At 35.9% G+C, this 21,177-nt stretch overlaps 1 protein-coding gene across 3 annotated transcripts in view; it reads left to right on the forward strand.

The window, feature by feature from the left end:
• Positions 1 to 21,035, forward strand: part of LOC121429953 (mediator of RNA polymerase II transcription subunit 12-like protein) — a 71,575-nt gene extending 50,540 nt beyond the window's left edge. Inside the window, exons 35-39 of one of the 3 annotated variants that reach the window (XM_041627216.1) lie at positions 5,004 to 5,112; positions 5,496 to 5,605; positions 14,473 to 14,571; positions 15,464 to 15,714; positions 17,081 to 21,035. In XM_041627216.1, the coding sequence (XP_041483150.1) occupies positions 5,004 to 5,112; positions 5,496 to 5,605; positions 14,473 to 14,571; positions 15,464 to 15,714; positions 17,081 to 17,417 (906 nt within the window). In that variant the 3' untranslated portion in view covers positions 17,418 to 21,035. The remainder of the gene's footprint in view (positions 1 to 5,003; positions 5,113 to 5,495; positions 5,606 to 14,472; positions 14,572 to 15,463; positions 15,715 to 17,080) is intronic. The other 2 variants (XM_041627217.1, XM_041627218.1) reach the window with 2 other exon arrangements.
• The last annotated feature ends 142 nt before the right edge of the window (positions 21,036 to 21,177 follow it).

Below are 21,177 nucleotides of genomic sequence, written 5' to 3' on the forward strand. Positions count from 1 at the left end.
GGCCAAAGAATTTCTTGATGATTCATCAAGTTTGTTTTCCCCCATAGAAATCTTAATTACAGATATTGCCAGTGTGCTTATCACAAAGTCTGGGACCAGCAAAAAATGATCCACTCCCAACGAGCGCTAATGCCCATATAACTTAAAGTGCTGAATAATCTATTTGATGAAAATGCCTTTTTACTCTCTTTTTCACATTTATTCCTTCCCTTCACCATCATTCAGTTATACCACTTATGATTTATTTACTAATCAAACATTGATTTCATTTGACATGTCACCATTATGTTTTTCTTACTAACCTCTCTCCTCCTTTCCTTTCCTTTTGTCCACACCATCCCACACCCTTTTCATCCCAGAACCCTTTTAATTTTGCTCCCCCTAACCAGTGCTTCCCACCACCAAGGGGCTATACCAATAAACAGGTACCATTAACCCATCCCTCTTCTTCTATTCCACCTGCTTCTCTGCACTAAACAGTACAACCCTCGAACATGCATACATGAACCATCTTTGGGCTGGTAAACCTTGTATCTCAAAATTAGAATAGTTAAGGACACTTGAGAAAAAGCTTGATTCTAGAGTTCTAACTTGGGTAGCAACCTTGCATTTTCTTTAAAAGAATTCCTTAAAGGAATATTAAGGAGACTGTTTTCAGATGAAAATACAGCTTTTCCTACGTTGCCCTCAAAAATTAAACAAATTTGATATACAAGGTTTGGCACTAATGGTGATATATAAATGTACTTTACATTAAGAGTCAGATAAATTTTGGTTCTATTTTGATATATGGGATAAAAGCTAAATTATTGTCCAAATAATTTCAGCTGCTATTATATTTTTATTCCATGTACATTGTTATCTCTGAGGAAGATTGTGTAACTCGACTCTCTCCTTGTTGATTTCACTTGAAGAATTTCATAATAATAATAAAAGCCAGTTTTTATATAGTGCTTTTCCCAAAACGGCTCAAAGCGCTGTACAGCATATTATTCCCTCGGTTATTGGATTCATTTCAATCCCGCACGAAAAGTGCCCTTTTTCCACTCCCTGGGGAGTATGGGATAAAAGCTAAATTATTGTCCAAATAATTTCAGCTGCTATTATATTTTTATTCTATGTACATTGTTATCTCTGAGGAAGATTGTGTAACTTGACTCTCTCCTTGTTGATTTCACTTGATGAATTTCATAATAATAATAATAGCCAATTTTTGTATAGTGCTTTTCCCAGAACGGCTCAAAGCGCTGTACATCATAATATTCCCCCGGTTATTGGATTCATTTCAATCCCGCACGAAAAGTGCCCAATGTCCACTCCCTGGGGAGTATTCCTTGCATTCATCGCAGCCTCATTATGGCGCTGGCAAATTAAAATGTACAATATGGAGGCGCGATAGCTCAGTTGGTAGAGCGAGGGATTCGTATTTCGGTGACCCGGGTTCGATTCCCACTAGGTGCGCTAGTGCCCTTTGGTAAGGCATTAATCCTCAGTACCAGGTCCTTCGGAGAGGACCTTAAGCCGTCGGTCCTCTGGTTGCTTGCTTACAAGCATTCATGCTTTCTTAGCAATCAGGTAAAAAATCACCACCAATCACCACCAATATTTTTCGCATCCTATCATAGTGTTGCCAATGAGATTTAAACCCCAATTACATTTCTTCCAGTAAAAGCATTGCTTCAAGATGATGAAGATAAATGCACTTGTATCTCTTAATGTAAACAAATTTAGAGTAATCACAAAGAAATTGAGTTTTATTACAATTAATTTAACTCTCAGAGTTGCCAATTAGTAGGATTTTTATCCTATTTCTTAGAATTTTTAAGGGAAAAGTGACACTAAATAGGAATTTCCCCCTATGAATATGATTATTGAAACTTGTAAGAGTGATGATTTTTTTGTGGTATGTTTTTCAAAATTTTAAAGAAACACAGCATTTTTAGGCTTGAACATTGGAAAAATAGAAATAAAAAATAATTTTGCACAATTGAGGTTGGCAGCTCTGAACAAGGAGTTGTAATGTGTATTTCAATACATACATTTCAATACATAGGCCTACATGGTTTAATATTAATATTTGTTTAAGTGGTAAGGTTTGCCATGTGGATGGGAGCTAAGACTGGAGACTTTGGGTGCACACACTTATTTATTTCACCACCTTCACTTGAGTTTACTTTACTTAAATAGCCTGTACTCCTGGGGGGTGTTTCACAAAGATTTAAGTATGACTTATAGTCGCACTTAAATGCCTATGCGTATACGATATGTTACACGCAATCTTGTTGATCATGACGTGGTGGTGCGCGTCCTCTTGGCATGATCTGACAAATGCGGTCATGCCTTTTATACTGCATGCAACTAGGAATTAAAGTACGACATTAAGTCATACTTAAATCTTTGTGAAACACCCCCCTGGTTCTCCACTATCAACTTAAAAATCTAAACTTACATAAAGTATGTCTCAAGTCCTGGGCTTGCTGCACTCAGGTCTGTGATTTCACCTAATCTTACGGGGGGGGGGGGGTGTTTCACGAAGGTTTAAGTATGATTTAGGTCGCACTTAAATGCCGATGCGTTCGTGATATGCAAAGCGCAATTGTATTGATAGATACGCAGTAGTGCGCGTCCTCATGACACGATCTGACCAATGCTGTCAAGCCTTTCATACCGTATGCAAGTCGGTATTGAAGTGCAACTCTAAGTCATACTTAAATCATTGTGAAACACCCCCCTGACCTGATTTCACCTTGTTAGAATAGAATTCACTTGACTACACTATTCTCATACCTCCATTTAACTTCTTACCTTCCACCGCCATGATCTTCAATCCAATCACTTCACCATCCTTAAAATCACATCAAATCACTTTTACATCCACTTTATTTCTACTATGTATTTTGTATTCACTTCAGGGTCTCATTTCATGAAGATTTGTTATGATTTAAAATGCTTAGTTTCTATAACAACTGCAACATTAGCCAATCAAATCAAATGATTTCAGAAGCTTAAAACTGTTCTTGCAAATTTATGTAACAAGTCTAATGAAATGTGCCCCAGATTTACAGTCAATTATTTTATGTGCCATCATTTGATAAGATAGCTTTATAGGCCTATATTCTGAAGTTGGGTTTAACTTAAACTCAGGTTTAAAGTTGTGGTTTAGTATGGATAGCCAATTGTTACATAATTCACTAACAGTAGAGATATAATATTTCACCTCATTTGTCTCTTAAATCATTCATAATTGTGTAGGAAGTATAAATAGGTGATTGTCTTCACCATCGATGAATCAGGAAAAAGCACAGTAAACATGAGAAACATACAACTTAATAAAAATTTTGACACTTTTGGCTTCCCATAATTTTAGCAAAGAGTTAGATCATGGTCTAAGTTAAACACGACTTCAGGATATGAGCCAATGAATCCAATATATGAGATGGGATTGTAGAGAATGATTGATTTATCTGTTCACACACATGGGATGAGAAAGACTTAATCCTTGAAGAATCTACATTCTTGCAGTTTATTCTAAAGGCTTGTATACATAGACCTACGCCTATGGTGTAGGGCATTCCCATAAAGCAATCAACTGTTTTGATAATCCGACCCGGTTTTTCAACATTTTTCAGTCCAATTCATGAACAACCCAAGCATTGCACCTTTTCATATGATGTACGGAGCAGAATATTTTCAGGAAAGTCTGGTATTTGCATGCATTTGACTTCGGAGCACTGTAAAGGGGGTCTTCCAGTTAGGAACAAAATCACTTTCAATTGATCTTGCAATGGATTAGGCTTGTTGCTATGTCAGTTCAAACATTGTCTTTTGTATAAAAGGTTATTAGAAGTTAAATTATTTGATTTGTGATGTCATAAACAAACAGCTGCCCCATATGTTATGTAATATAAAATGCATAAATGATGGCTTATCGATGTTTTCTTTTTAGAAACTGGTGTGAAATGATTTATCTATTGATTAATCTAAAGTACGGTAAAAAAAAAAATTCTTACAAAATGACATTTGATCTTTTTTCTTTACCATACAATATATAGGGAGGCTGCTGGCATATGACGTCACAAATCAAATAATAAAAATTTCAATAACTTTTTTATTCTTTGATGGAGTTTTCTCAAACAATGAGCAATATTTTTTTTTCTGCTATTTTACAATAAACTTTTTTGTCAGGTTGAACTTCCCCTTTAATTAACTTAAGCATACTTCGGCCGTCAGATGGTAAAACGGTCTATCTCAAAAATCGCTGTTCGGAGAAAAATGACTTTGAAGTTTAGAGGTTTGAGCTTTTTTATGAGATGGAAATAATGCATTTTAAGCAATGGGAAAAGAAGAATCACAATAAACACAAATAACTGAAGAATTTTTAGGTTATACGGGGTTTTATTTATGAAATAAATGTGATTTTGTGGAGATAGACTGTTTAACCACATCACACGTATACACTCATAGTACACATCATAAGATGGTAAAATGGTCTATCTTCGAGATTTTTTACCATTTTACCATCTTTTCCCAATGCACAACATTCTTCAGCGATTTTCGAGATAGACCGTTTTACAATCTGACAACCGAATTGAAGCCTCCACTCAGAAATTACCATAAAAAAACGTACCCAAACCAAATTGGTCCAAAAGTGATTGGATGTACATCCAGTGCCTTGTCTAAAGCCTGTGTGCCGTCATATAGCAGGAATCCTTTAAAGGCACTATGTGTCTTTTCAAAGTGGCTTTTCTGCATCCCCCATTGTTTGGTCATTGATGAAGTGTGAGAACTGGTAATAAAAGGCCACTTGCAGGACTCCTGCCCGAAAACTCAGCTATGACTTTTAACAAGGTACTTTATGGAATTGCCCTGAAGAATCCACATTAACTGAAGTTATACTGTATATGCCTGTACAGTGTATATCCATATACATGTGCCTGTATTGTTCAACCCTAAATCTTCAGACCGTGACCGTGTCATTATAACTCATTGTTTTCTTTGAACAGCAACCGTATCCCTTCAATCCTGGCATGAGTGGTTACCAAGATCGTAACTTTGTCCAATCTGCCATGTTACCACAGGGACAAGTGCCTTTCCAACAGCCGCTGCCGCCAGGTGAGTTTAAGATACTAAACATCACATCATTGGAAAGCAGATTTTATGCATCTTCAAAGTCTATCTTCACTGTTTCTTTTTCATAGTAAAAATGGTATTATCTCTTGAAGTAGGGTAATTCAATTAATTACAATTACCCGGTACTATCACAAATTTACAATGATGCTGGGCACTGGGGTCTGTTTCGTATGACCTGCAGCCAATAACAATCAAAGTTACCATGGTAATTGCCATAATGACAAATCTTGACCATATGATAGTCCTAGTGTTTGTTTGATGTTGTTGCTTTTTGTTGTTATTGGGGTGAGGGACATGTGCTTTCTCTTTATATGCATGTCTTCATCATAATTCCTTGTTTATTTTGTTCATTCTTGCTACCATAGCTGGTCCGATCCGTCCTGACAGGCCTCACATGATGCCAGGCAGCTCCAAGATGGTCTTGAAGAATCACCTGATAGGAGCGAGGGCTTCAGGGCCAACTGGACAGAGTCAGGTATGGCCACCCCACCCTCCCATGCCCATCACCCCCCCCCCCCCTCAACAAACTCAATGATAACAGGCATTTACATAGAGTACTGATGTGTGACGTCATCAATTTTCACTTTCTGCATTTCAGCGTTTTTTATACCATATTTGTAGAGCATGATGAAAAACTGCACAACCCAGATATGGTGGGAATCGGTCAATGGGGTCCCAAGATATGACCTCATGAGTACATAATTAGCCCCACTGAAGTCAATGTATTACTGGCCTAGTTCTAAATGTTAGGAACCAGGCCGATAATACATTGACTTCAGTGGGGCTAATAATGTATTCATGAGGTCATATCTCAGGTCCCCATAGAAAAATTCTCACCAAATGGGGGAAATGGGGTTTTTCATCATGCTCTACCAGAATATGGTATCAAAAATGCTGAAATGCAAAAAAAAAAAGTTTTTGTGATGTCTTCACTTCTGTACTCTATCGTGCCATCTACAGCTCTAGGTATATGTATAATTTGTTCTGAGGCACACCAGAAGCTTTTGGTCCCAGCTTTTCTTCCCCTTCATCCTGAAGCACTTAATGCCGCAGAGAGTAGGATGTTGGCATAACTATCTGATGCAATGTGTGGAATTCAACGTGTACCAGATATTACACATTGTTTGTCACTGGATGAGAAAGGAGCCGATTGGTATCAAAGTAATCCACCCGATGACAATATTGGTTTAAAAAATTTTACGTACAGTCAAATTCTGTTTTGGAAGAAAACACTTAGATTGCAATTTCACTTGAGGAAAACGCTATTGCAGGCTTGATTGTAATCAGACAGGAATTCAAGTGCTGAATATCAAAATTATAATTGACATTTAGGCCTTGGGCTCTTAAAGGACAAGTCCACCCCAACAAAAAGTTGATTTGAATAAAAAGAGAAAAATCCAACTAGAACAACACTGAAAATTTTATCTAAATCGGATGTAAATTAAGAAATTTATGACATTTTAAAGTTTCGCTTAATTTCACAAAATAGTTATATGCACATCCCGGTCAGTATGCAAATGAGGGAACTGATGACATCACTCACTATTTCTTTCGTATTTTATTATATGAAACATGAAATATTCTTATTTTCTCCTGTTTTGTTTCTCCCTGAACATGTGGAATTACCATTGTTTAACATCTTATGGTTCAATTAGTTGATCCTTCCTGTCAAACTTGTAAAAAATGAAATATTCTATAATCCAAACAATAGAAACAAAAATAGTGATTGAGGGACATCATTGATTCTCTCATTTGCATGTGACTAAATAGTGCATATCACTATTTTGTGAAAATAAGTGAAACTTTTAAATGCCATAACTTTCTTATTTTACATCCAATTTTGATGAAATTTTCAGCATTATGCTTATCTGATTTGTCTCTATTGATTAAAATCAACATTTTTCTGAGGTGGACTTGACCATTAAATATGTGAAGTGTAACGGTAAGCGATTTAGGTGACCATGTCATTGGTTTCATAAAAGTGAGAATATACCACCCATTGGCCTGTATTCTGAAGTCGGGTTCAACTTAGACCACGGTCTATCTCTGCGCAAAAATTATGGAGAGACAAAAGTTTGAAAATTCTGTTTATATTGTATATTTTTTATGTTTACTATTTTGTTTCCTTTTGTTTTCTTCATGAAGAAAAATACTTCAGTTGTCATTCCCAGACAATTATGAACAATTTTGGTGTCATATGAGTTAATAAATTGAATGTCTACTGTTAGGGATTTGTGCTCCAATCGGCTCTCCATAATTAAACCACAACTTCAAACCACGGTTTAATTTAAACCCAAGTTCAGAATACAGGCCATTAAGTCCAGATTCTCGGTAAGTTTTCATCAATTTAATGAGGTCTTGATGATGGCTTCTTTTCACAGAGAGATGAAGGTTACGGTTATGGCAGTAATATTTTGAAGGTAAAAATCTTGTAACCGATGCAGACCTACTTGCATGAGATTTGCCTGAGTAAAGAAATCGCTTCCCTTCCTCTTTTGATTATTCTGTTTATCGCTAGCTTTTCTTCCTCTCTCCCCCTTTTTCGTGAAGTATGCGGGTAGGGATAAGCATGCGCTTTTCTATATTTGTTGGCAGATCAGAGAGCTATGCTTTTCACATCTTAGTGTCTTTAAGCATGTACAGCATTGACGTGTATTAGCAGTTTACAAAAAAAATAGCTGAATGTCAATCCTTAGGTATGATTAGGGGGCCAAATGTTTCAAAATATTCTATGCTATATACATGTATATGGAAATTTGATTACTCATCATGTTGTCAAGTTATAATGTATTTTTAATATTCTAAGGATCCAAGAAGAAACATGGTGCAATACTCACTTTAATGAAACTCTTGCTGTTTTTTCATTACACTTATTTTTATTCCACTTTTATTTCTTTGTTTAAGAAAAAACGATACACTCAATAATTTCATAAAGCTGTACTTCAGTCACATACAACTTTTTGATAACCTGTTAATGTGCTAGATGAGATACCCAAACTTGTTTGTTTAAAAAATGATGGGTAAGCATTTCTAATAATTCTAATCAACCGGGGAATACTCAATTCATGTTCTTCTTAAAATTAGAATTTTATTCTAAAAAGAGTGGATTGCAATTGAAGCTTAGGGAATAAAAGTGACTGGGAATCAGATTTAATGGTTCCATGACATCTGCTCTCGCAACAATTGCTCTGATGGAAAATCTTTACAATATTAAAGCCAAACATAAAATCCAACCTACATACCTAAATAAACCCTTATCATTATCTTTATATTATTATGAACCAAAAACTCAAAAACAATCCTAACTCTAATCCTATGTAGAACTGCCAAGTAGCAAGGGTTTTTCATATTTAGTACTAAAAAAAAAGAGGAATACTAATGGTTTTCATGCAAAATACTGATTTCTAAAGTTCCAGTTTTATGTGTTGTCCCGTTGTATTTATTTGAAAATACTAATTTTCTCACCAAAATACTGATTTTCAGCTATTATAAAAGTGAAATATTCTTGTTCAGGTTGGCAGCTCTGCGGCAATGCCCTCTGAGATATCACCACTGGAGCAAATGTCACTGATTTAACATGTCCAATAGAGGGTCGTTGTTCTAAGTCATATAGCTTACATCCAGCTTTGTGTAACACCACTCTTGTTTCGTTTTGTGATTGCTTAAAGGCAACTTATGTGAACAATATTCCTATTTTTGTATTGCAATGTATTTGTAAGAGACAAATTATTACATACCTTGCTTCTGTGAGTGTGTGTATAACTATAAGTTACAGCAGTTTTTGTCTCACCTGCATAGCAGAGTGAGACAATAGGCGCCGCTTTTCCGACGGCGACGGCGGCGGCGTCAACATCAAATCTTAACCTGAGGTTAAGTTTTTGAAATGACATCATAACTTAGAAAGTATATGGACCTAGTAAATGAAACTTGGCCATAAGGTTAATCAAGTATTACTGAACATCCTATTAGAGTTTCATGTCACATGACCAAGGTCAAAGGTCATTTAGGGTCAATGAACTTACACCATGTTGGAGGAATCAACATCAAAATCTTAACCTGAGGTTAAGTTTTTGAAATGTCATCATAACTTAGAAAATATATGGACCTAGTTCATGAAACTTGGAAATAAGGTTAATCAAGTATCACTGAACATCCTGCATGAGTTTTATGTCACATGACCAAGGTCAAAGGTCATTTAGGGTCAATGAACTTTGGCCGAATTGGGGGTATCTGTTGAATTCCCATCATAACTTTGAAAGTTTATGGATCTGATTCATGAAACTTGGACATTATAGTAATCAAGCATCACTGAACATTTTGTGCAAGTTTCAGGTCTCATGATTAAGGTCAAAGGTCATTTAGGGTCAATGAACTTTGGCCGAATTGGGGGTATCTGTTGAATTACCATCATAACTTTGAAAGTTTATTGGTCTAGTTCGTTAAACTTGGACATTAGAGTAATCAAGTATCACTGAACATCCTGTGCACATTTCAGGTCACATGACCAAGGTCAAAGGTCAATGAACTTTGGCCGAATCGGGTGTATCTGTTGAATTACCATCATAACTTTGAAAGTCTATGGATCTGATTCATGAAACTTGGACATAAGAGTAATCAAGTATCACTGAACATCCTGTGCGAGTTTCAGGTCACATGATCAAGGTCAAAGGTCATGTAAGGTCAATGAACTTTGGCCATGTTGGGGTTTTTTGTTGAATAACCATCATATCTCTGTAAGTTTATTGGTCTAGTTCATAAAAAGTGGACATAAGAGTAACCATGTATCACTGAACATCTTGTGCGAGTTAGAGTAGTTTTTAAAGTCAGCACTGCTGCTATATTGAACTGCGTGATGCAGGTGAGACGGCCAGAGGCATTCCACTTGTTAGATTTTTAACTTCTAATTTATAGCATTCACTCTATCGTATTATCCATGTATTGTATCACAAATCTGCATTACCTGAGTTCCACATGAAATCAATTAAAAATCGTGTCTGGTATAAATGTTACTTGGTTGATATGCATGTATTGAAAAATATCATGTTGAAGTATAATCATCAGGTGTTTTATGCAATTTTTTCCTTTTTTTCCTGCTAAAATGTATGTGCCATTTACTTGATCTTATGCATGTACCTTTCTATAAAACAAAGTGGTATGTCAAAACATCATCTTTAACAGTTTCTTGCCATTTTCTTTTACCAATGCCAGGTGATCAATATGATACTGTATCAGACAAATTAGTATTTAAAATCCTAATTATTAAATGGTTTCTTGCCTTTTTCATTTCATTTTCTATTTATTTTTTTTTGCTCCTAAAATTTTCATGAGCTTTAATAAAAAGAATATCTCTTGCATGGCAGAGTGCATGAAAGAAACCATCCGTGGTATATTTATGCTTGTTGTCAAGATGTCATGCCACAATGCAGTGTTTATACACGAGCTTCAAAGACGGAGGAGCTTTTGTAGTGTACGTACAGCTTAATACAGGAACCATAGTTGCTTGCATATTGGTTGATGCTGGTATTTGTTTACATTTTTCTCTATGTTTAGAAAAGACTAGTACTGTGTACAGTATATCACTGGTAGGCTGATAAAATTGTAGTTTAGAATTATAGCAATGGTGGTAGTCTGAAAATAATCTTGTAATTCCTTTCTCTTTTTAGTTAAAAAGGAAGGTTCCAACGTATGTCAACTGTAAAAAGTGGTTTTTGTCTCACCTGCAAAGCAAAGTGAGACTATAGGCGCCGCTTCGGCGACGGCGGCGGCATCAACATCAAATCTTAACCTGAGGTTAAGTTTTTGAAATGACGTCATAACTTAGAAAGTATATGGACCTAGTTAATAAAACTTGGCCATAAGGTTAATCAAGTATTACTGAACATCCTATTAGAGTTTCATGTCACATGACCAAGGTCAAAGGTCATTTAGGGTCAATGAACTTTGGCCGAATTGGGGTATCTGTTGAATTCCCATCATAACTTTGAAAGTTTATGGATCTGATTCATGAAACTTGGACATTATAGTAATCAAGCATCACTGAACATTTTGTGCAAGTTTCAGGTCTCATGATTAAGGTCAAAGGTCATTTAGGGTCAATGAACTTTGGCTGAATTGGGGGTATCTGTTGAATTTCCATCATAACTTCATAAGAGTAATCAAGTATCACTGAACATTCTGTGCGAGTTTCAGGTCACATGATCAAGGTCAAAGGTCATGTAAGGTCAATGAACTTTGGCCATGTTGGGGTTTTTTGTTGAATAACCATCATATCTCTGTAAGTTTATTGGTCTAGTTCATAAAAAGTGGACATAAGAGTAACCATGTATCACTGAACATCTTGTGCGCGTTAGAGTAGTTTTTAAAGTCAGCACTGCTGCTATATTGAACTGCGTGATGCAGGTGAGACGGCCAGAGGCATTCCACTTGTTAGATTTTTAACTTCTAATTTATAGCATTCACTCTATCGTATTATCCGTGTATTGTATCACAAATCTGCATTACCTGAGTTCCACATGAAATCAATTAAAAATCGTGTCTGGTATAATGTTACTTGGTTGATATGCATGTATTGAAAAATATCATGTTGAAGTATAATCATCAGGTGTTTTATGCAATTTTTTCCTTTTTTTCCTGCTAAAATGTATGTGCCATTTACTTGATCTTATGCATGTACCTTTCTATAAAACAAAGTGGTATGTCAAAACATCCTCTAACAGTTTCTTGCCATTTTCTTTTACCAATGCCAGGTGATCAATATGATACTGTATCAGACAAATTAGTATTTAAAATCCTAATTATTAAATGGTTTCTTGCCTTTTTCATTTCATTTTCTATTTATTTTTTTTGCTCCTAAAATTTTCATGAGCTTTAATAAAAAGAATATCTCTTGCATGGCAGAGTGCATGAAAGAAACCATCCGTGGTATATTTATGCTTGTTGTCAAGATGTCATGCCACAATGCAGTGTTTATACACGAGCTTCAAAGACGGAGGAGCTTTTGTAGTGTACGTACAGCCTAATACAGGAACCATAGTTGCTTGCATATTGGTTGATGCTGGTATTTGTTTACATTTTTCTCTATGTTTAGAAAAGACTAGTACTGTGTACAGTATGTCACTGTTAGGCTGATAAAGTTGTAGTTTAGAATTATAGCAATGGTGGTAGTCTGAAAATAATCTTGTAATTCCTTTCTCTTTTTAGTTAAAAAGGAAGGTTCCCACGTATGTCAACTGTAAATAGTGGTTTTTCTCAGTTGTCCTCAAAATTTATAAATTTTTAGATTCAGTACAAGGGGCTCACAGCATATGGGCAATCTGTCTCCAAACTTTAAATATAGTAATTTACCATTTTTTTGTATTTGTATTTATTCTTATGAATATACTGTATGTTATTTTGCACATTTCCACAATTTTTGCAAATTAGGCTATGATTCATAAAATTTAGGGGTTGATAATCAAACACATATAACATCAGTTTAGTTAAAGTGATTGGTTAACATTGGTTTGACTTTTTAAAAATCTGAGCTAGAAGGTCACACTTGTCACCTGTGTCTGTGAATCCTGTGATATGTTCCAAAAATGAAGCCCAGAAAAAATTGTGTTCGAAAATGATTATTTAGTGCTTCAAAAATTGAAATATAAAGTGACCGGAAACACCATCTTAATTTCATCCCATTCACTTATGTGTACTATTTAGGTGTCTATAAGACACCTATTTACAAAATCGGGGTTTGCCTTGTAGTTTTAGCTTTTCATTCTCAATAATGATTGTTTTCAGGGTTTATTAGTTGTAATACATGCACTTGTACACATGTTTCATTTTGGTTTGAGAATTTTTCAAATTGGCTGCTCACAAAGTTAAACAATACCTTTAATTTTACTTTCCTAGGCCACATGTTCATGGAGTTGCCACTTCAGTCACAAAGTACAGATTATTTCAATCTAAAATTGAAAAGCATCCAAAAATGTAATTTTGAAATGAAACAAGAAAGGAAGTCTAATCAAACCATGACGAAATTGAGGAAGAAATGCAGCCTTCTAGTTCTATTTTTGGAAAATATGTAAGAGTATGAAAGTTAAATCGAACAAATGTATGGAAGTATTACTTAAAATTTGTTTTCGTGTCATTTCATACCCACCAACAGTAAGATTTGATCAGATTTATCCAGATGTTTTTTTGTTCAAAATAGTAAATAACAGCAAAAATCATATTTTTTATTATTTTTTTATCTTGTTGTGCCTCCTTCATAAAACAAGATGACGGAGACCTTTAAATTTTGTTGATTACATAATGTAGGGATACAAATAATTTGTTACATGTTTTACCGATTCTCATGTCAGATCGCGAAGCCTTGCATACCATTGTTGATTTATTCTCTCGAATGCGTAGCTTGTAGTGTATTAATGTGCAGTATACTTTTAGTGTGTAAAGTAATTACCTGAAGATGATATTTCCTCTTTGTGTCAGTAAGATTTTTTATTTTAGAAAATTGTCACATATGTCATTAGTGTCAATCAATGTACTTGCCAGAGTTTTTACAAGATTATTGAAAATACATTTAGAGTTGTCTTTCTAGATACATTTGTAGATATACAGCACATGTAGGATACGGCACAAGGGTATTATATATTGCATGTGCATGTATTTCAAATTCATATTCTTTAAGACCTTTTTATTCTCCTTTGCATCCAGATTCCAAAGCATGGACACAGATAATGATTTGCCTCTTGTTTAAACCATAATATTTGATATATTTTGAAGAAAAAAGGGGATAACTTATAAGTAATGAATAAAGTTTATCTTTGCCTTAGGGGCATTTCACGACAGGACTAAAAAAGTTTTATCGCAAAAAGTCTGTTGTATCCAACTGTGAAACTTGAAAGAAATTGTCAGATGTTTACTAGACAAAGTATGTTTTATCAGACAGTTACCCATAGTAACAGTCAGACACCTGTGTCTAGAACTTTAATAGCCAATCAGAAGCAAAGAAAGTTGTCCAGAGCTGACAGATGGATGAAACACTCCAGAAGTAACTCAGTCATAAAACAAATAGACTTCACAAAATGAAATTAATGGATCATATCATTTGCTGAAGTAACAAAAGAATGCAAGGACACCTTTTCTCTCTCTCTCTCTATATATATATATACTAATATGGAATTGGTATTTTATGCATCATTTTGATATTCATAATTATTATCAAGTTACATGTATCTCAGAAAGTACTTAATTAAAACATATGCTTGGCATTCTACATCTTCATAGATTTTGTAAGGAGAACCAAAAGACAAGCAGTACACATATATGCTTATTCTCATCCATTCTCTTTATTTTGCAATGCAGCCTCTGCTGACTCAGAAGTTATTACGTGATCAGATTGCTCGTCGACGTGGACCGGGAGGGATCACCCCAGATGGTCAGATGTCAAACATGGTACAGCCAGTAAGAATTTAATATTCTCTCGCCAGTCTAGGATAGGAAATACATGAAGGCATCAGGCAATCTTGCCTTCATGATACTGAACCCAAATTGCCCCTACCATTTCCCAAATGAAATGCTTTCGGGTGTCCACCATTACTAGGGCCATCCCAAGATCTAACAAATATTCAGAAATATTTTGTAAATTTTTTAAGTCACTGTTCTACATCTGCAGAATGAGTGTGTAAATAAGTAGCCCTTGGAAGAATCAGCCCCTCCCCCAGAGTTTTGCAAGAAATTAATTTGAAGAAAATAACCCCCTCCCCCAAAAAAGTATTTTTAAAACGTTTTGTAGTTCCTACCCTAGTTCAGAGCTCCCCAAGATTTTAATTGTCATGCTTTTATCAACCCTCGGGAGCTAGCCATCCAAACTTTTTAATGCTCAGAGAAACCTCTTGTGTCACCTGCTACGTTTGCTTGGTTATTTCTAATTCAGTTTCATTTGTCCAATATTCCAAGGGCCTCTTCATATTGGAGTAACAACAACTTGGTAAATTCAGGGCCAAAATGTCATTGCATGGAAGCTTTCGTTGGGTTTTGAAAAATACAGATCGATTGGATAAGTGGTAGAACTGCCATTTGATTTCTGATGAATATTTTGCCAGCAATCTGAATTTCAGAAGCATTTGTACAAACAAGATTATATTTGATGAAGTGCACTTTCCATTCCAAGGTGAAGATACACACTACTCCACATGCTTTGGCCAGTTTAAAATTATCCTCTCAATCTACAGCTGGGGTAATAATATCCAAGTCCTTTGGAAGCGCATAGAGACATTATTCATAATTGTGATATGCGCTATACAAGAACTGTTTATTATTATTATTATTATTATCTATTTTTTATCTCCATCAGGGAAACCAGTATAACAACTACAACATGCCGATGATGGGTCAGCAGGCCGGGATGACCACTGACCCCCATGCCAGCGGTCAGCCACCGTCCAGCATGGTTGGCAGTGGGTACAACCAACAGTTCTCTCACCCAGCCCAGCAAGGGGCTAACCAGCCTCAACGTATGATGCCAGGGATGAACCAGCAGTCAGGGCCTAATCAGATGGGTTACCCCCCTCAACAGCATCAACCGATGCATGCTACTAGAGCCAGGTGGGTATAGGAAGGCTGGGAGCCATCGGGAGAGGGGGAGGGGGGAGGGCAGGGAGCATGTGCCAATACGCCATGATTTTTGTTTGTAGTGTTATATGGAATGAGGGCTTTTTAAGGTCCTATCTGGCATTAAGAACCCCTTCCTATTGTCTGCTTGTCAAGAAAAGTTAATGGACAAAATTGATCTTTTTTGGTGCCCCATCCTGCATTACAGAATTCTGGGGCGGTATTCTGAACATTGTCTTTTCTCTATATTTTATCTTATCTGAGAGATATGACAAAGTCGGTATTCTGGTGGATGTCTTAACTTTTGTCACAAAAATTGTCATAAATTTTGTCTCTTCTCTTTAGCGCGCAGCAAAAATACGCGGCTTTAAATGCGCGTAATCCTTTTATACAAGCAAAAGATATGACAAAAGTTATGACAGGGGGGTAGCAGTCATAAATTTTGTCATATCTTTTAGTACCTAATATCCCGATACCCTGCCGACTGAAATGTCAAGCAAATAATTATATAATTTAGATTAGCTTGTGGTATTAGTTTCACTCATCTTCCATGACAATTTTCAATATTATTTTTTCATGCTACAATTAGTTAGACCCTACATATTTATTCCTCCTCTTTTTCTCTGTTTTCCTTACTTTTCTACTTCTCCTTTAAAATTCTTCACAGCTCCCTGTCTCTCTTTGTAATTAAGCGCATCAATATACGCGTAGTTGCGCGATGCCAGAAACAGAATTGGGGATATCCCCTACCTGTCACGGGGCATTCCTATTGGCTAGAAGGGCTCCCACTGGGAACTAACGATGATTTTGATTGGATTGCTTCCAAAAAGATGGGCGGGAACTTTGAGAGATATGACAGGGAAAAGACAATGTTCAGAATACCGATTTGTGACAATCATAGCAGTGTCACATCTCGGAGAGAAATGACAAAATTTATGACAAAAGTTATGACAAAGTTAGAGAATACCACCCCTGGATCCCTCTTGTAAAGTCAACCTGCTTGAGGATTTTTATCATTTCTTAGCATTTGACATACATGTATTTAAAAGTACATTGCAGGAAACCAGTCTTTTCAGTAAGATGAGACAACACATTCTAATGTGTAAATTCTCAAATTTTGTGACTTTTCTTAATGAGAATCTAATCCATTTCTGACCCAATGAAACTTTTTTATCTTGCCTTTTACTTTTATGATTGTTTATTCTGATGTACTTTCCTCTAACTTTGTACTTTAAATGGCTGCTTGCATTACCTTATCTTTATGTCTATAGCGTTCCTCTTCACATCTGTGCACCTGGCGTTGTTGAAATTTTTGACTAATCCTAGTATCTTAATGTAATGTTTTTATTTTGTTGCCCAGCAGGTTACAACACCAAATCCAACAACACCGCCAGATGCACCAAGGTATGCAGCAACCGCAGCAGCATCCCACCGGTCCCACCGGCCAGGGGACATACATGGGCCATCAGATGCTACCACAGGAACAACAACAGCAACAGAGAGGTCAGCAACAACTCCTCCAGCAGCAGCAACAGCAGCAGCAGCAACAACGGATGCTGGCCTTGAGGCAGATGCAAGGTCAGGTGCCCATGTCAGGGTCGGGTATGATGCCTGGCATGCAGAATCAGATGGGCGGGCCGGGAAGGCCCGGGAACACTATGAACCAAAGGGGTCACAACACGTACACCCATTACTGAACGTATTGAAGGAAAAATTTTTGAGGGTGTGTTCAGTAAGGTAAGGTGTTTTTATCAGTGTCAGGTTTGATGCCTTGTGTGCAGAGTCAAATGATTGGCCCAGGAAGGCCCAGGAACACTGAACCAAAGGGGCCACAACACATACACCCATTCTTGAAGGTTTGTTCAGACTTTTGAGGGTATCTACAGTCGGGTCAGGTGTGGCATGCGGAGTCAGATGGATAGCCCAAGGAGGCTCTGGAACACTGAACTAAAGCAGCCTTCTGCAATGTATGATCAATCATGGAACTCCATTACAGTACATAAGCAGTGTCTAAGTTTTGTGCTACTGGGTCCTGGGCCCCATTTCACAAAGACTTGTTATAATAACAAATTTACTATCAGCCAATCAGATTGAAGGATTTCAGTAGCTTTTAACTGTTATCGCAAATTTGTTATTGTAACAAGTTTTATGGAATGGGCCACATGTATGGTTGGAGCTCCGAAATAACTAATTTGATTGAATTAATGACTGACTTGTTAACCATGTGATTCAAGTAAAATTTTATGTGCATTAGGTACTTTTTCAGAGGACTTTGCAATCTTTGTATGATTAAATTGAATTTCTTTTAGTTCCATCAATCATGTTTGGAATAATTTGAAACAATCCTTTATCATTCATTCTTTACCATAGTTGGGAATACTTTGTTATACATGTCCATATTATTTCTCTTGGACCAATATGTAATAAAACATATGGGCCAATTTGCCTAGGTTTAAATTTTTGGGACCACAGAAAATATGCTTGACAATGGCGAAATTTGACTCTGAAGAACCAATATACACAGAGCTGCCAACTCTTAATAAAAGAAAAAGTCATAATTATCATGATTTTCATGTCAAATTATGCCATTATGCTTTTGACCTAAACTATTACAATTTTGAGGGCAGATAAGTATGATAACATTTAATGCTATCTAGTAATTACATTGGGCAGTAGCGAACTCATCTGAAGGTGGCCAATAATAGATAATTATTTGCATGATCGTGTATCTTTGTTTACATCGATCTGAATGATATCACTGCTTAAATACTGACTCGATCTTGTGGTTATTTCCTCTTGGATATATCATGGATTTACGCAGAGATAGAGTACCAGAGATGATTCTGAATCTGAGTCTTAAAGCAGATACGAACCAATAGCTCCATCTTGAGTCCTCAATTACTCATACATGGCCAGTTTCCTGAGCCATAATGCTAGTATAGTCTAGTAATATTGACCCACTTGAATGATAACATGCTACTTAATTACTCTACATTGATACCGCAATAATTATGTTACCAAGTAGCAAAACAAGTACTTTTCCTCTCAAAACATTCTAGTTTCTCTATACAAATACAATTATTGGTCAATTCATTCTTTGTAGTATTAGTAGATATCTGAAAACGTATATTTTTAGACTATGTTTTTACAACACACCGTCAATGAGATACCACACACAATTCACTCCCCCTTTAAAAGAAAGAGGATGCATTTCTTTTTTATTCTTTGTATTACCTCTTATAATACCACATGGTGCGTATGAAATTATGACTTTTTAGCTTCTGGATTATTACTTTTTCCTTTTAAAAGTTGGCAGCTCCGTTATCGAATGCTTTGCATAATCTTATCAGATATCTTGATACAACTTGGGTGGTTATTCAACTCATGGAAGACTTATGAAGACACATTCTCAAGATTATGTTTATATAATTCCATTAAAAGAGTTTTCTCATTACATTGAATGTAATTCCAAGTCTGTCTCGTACATATTTTGTCAATAGTCAAAATCGATTTTGTACATACATATTTCTTATTATATATTCAAGGTGAGCATGTTCCTTTTCTAATAGTTGTACATATCTGTTCAGTCTACATGCACAACTTGTATATATCTTAGGTATGTTTGCTTACTTTCAAATTATCAAAATTCCAGTAGAAATCAATTTCTAGTAAACCCATGATCACATTTTTGATAGATAGGCATCTTGAGAATATTTATTTATTACTGAACAAATTGTACAGGTGTAAATTTACTTCTTCTTCGCAGTCTTAGCCACTAACTTATTAATTTCAGCCATCAAACTTTTTTATTTTTCTTTCTTCATTCTTGCATACTTTATTCATCATTCAGCAAATTTTGAATCATTCAAAAAGTTAATCAACCTCTGTTCACCTGCTCCAAACATGCAGGTTTATGTATGTAAGTCTGTGGACAAGTTGATCGAGGACAGGATTCACAAACTAGGGTGTGGGTGTTCAGGAATAAAGCTGACCTCTCCATTTTTTTTATTTAGTATTTTACAGGCTTCTTTCAGCCTTTCTTGTGATTTCCATGCTGAAATAGTATAGCTTTTGCATTATCAGGGGGTTTTTAAGCTCTATTTGTTTAAGGTCTATCCCAGCTGTGCACAAAGCATGTAATATCAATAGATGTATTTGCTGCCAACCATTAAAAACTCTCCATTTCAGTAGCTTATAACAATAATATGAAATCGATACCTAGTTTTATGAAATTCTGTCCAACGGAGCATTTCATCAAGATTTTTTTTTCTGAGAAGTTGTCAGACCAAACTGCTTTGTGTGGTTTTGATGAGCTGATAGCATAGATGTCTGACTGTTACTATGGTAACTGCCAGATAGAATCGACTTTGTCTGGTAAAACATCTGACAATTCCTTTCATGGAATGCTCTCAGTCAGTCAGTCGCATGAAATGTTTCTTCACATTACCTCTTGGGGCAATAGTCGTGTCCGAACTTGTTTTTGTAAGTAGCAATTATCATTTGTAGAATACATAACAGGAGGATACTGTATGTTATGTGGAAATAATCTTTTGTTGCTGTAGTCACAATCATCAGTGTGTTTCAAAGACGATACTTTTTTTAAAAACAGGCCATTGAAAGTGTGTCATTCATCGGCTTTGGCCCCGTTCTCATATATATTTTCTTAAACTAGTTCAGTGGAAACCTGTTAGCATGTAATGAGAATGCTCAAAGTGGTTTTGCAAGTATCTCAAGTGGTGTTTTTTACAAGACTGCTTTGCATTGTTAATCTGGTTGAAACATTGGTGAGGACACGACCTGTCTTCAGGAAGCGATCATCACTTTGAAGTTTAAATGGTGTGCTTGCATTTCGGATGCAGTGCAGCGAGTACAGCATTTTTTTTTTTCCAGAATACTGAGGATTGTCTACAGTTTCAAAGTTTGTACGAAACATGTAACCTTACTGAGAGGGTTCTATTAGCCACAAGACCACTTTACGTCAAGTGGTTCTTGACACCGGTGATGGGAATGTCGGCGAAGCAATCTTCTTAACTGGTTTCCTAAACTGGTTTAAGGGAAACTAGTTCAGGAAAGTCGATGAGAATAGGGTCTTATTCTCTTTTTATGAGAGATGTAATTGTTTATCACAGTCACCGTTTATTTCTGAAATACAGCCAAAATCACCTCATGTATTATGTAAATAACATACTTCTGTTTGTCTTTTATGTAAATTATAGAGTTGAAAATGTCAAGGGGATTTGTCATTTTAATGGAGATATTATAGACATTATGACTTGAAATCGAGATATAAGATTAATAAATGTACATACACAACAGATTCATCGGTTTTCAATTCTGTTCTTTTGGTTTTAATCTGTGTTTTTTTTGGGGGGGGAGGCTGATGTGCTTTCTGATTCATCTTCAGCTAAACATGATGAAGAAGAATACATTCAAGCAAGTTAAAGAGAAATACCAGTA

This window comes from Lytechinus variegatus, chromosome 16 (genome assembly GCF_018143015.1).
Source record: "Lytechinus variegatus isolate NC3 chromosome 16, Lvar_3.0, whole genome shotgun sequence".
NCBI classification, from domain to species: Eukaryota; Metazoa; Echinodermata; class Echinoidea; order Temnopleuroida; family Toxopneustidae; genus Lytechinus; species Lytechinus variegatus.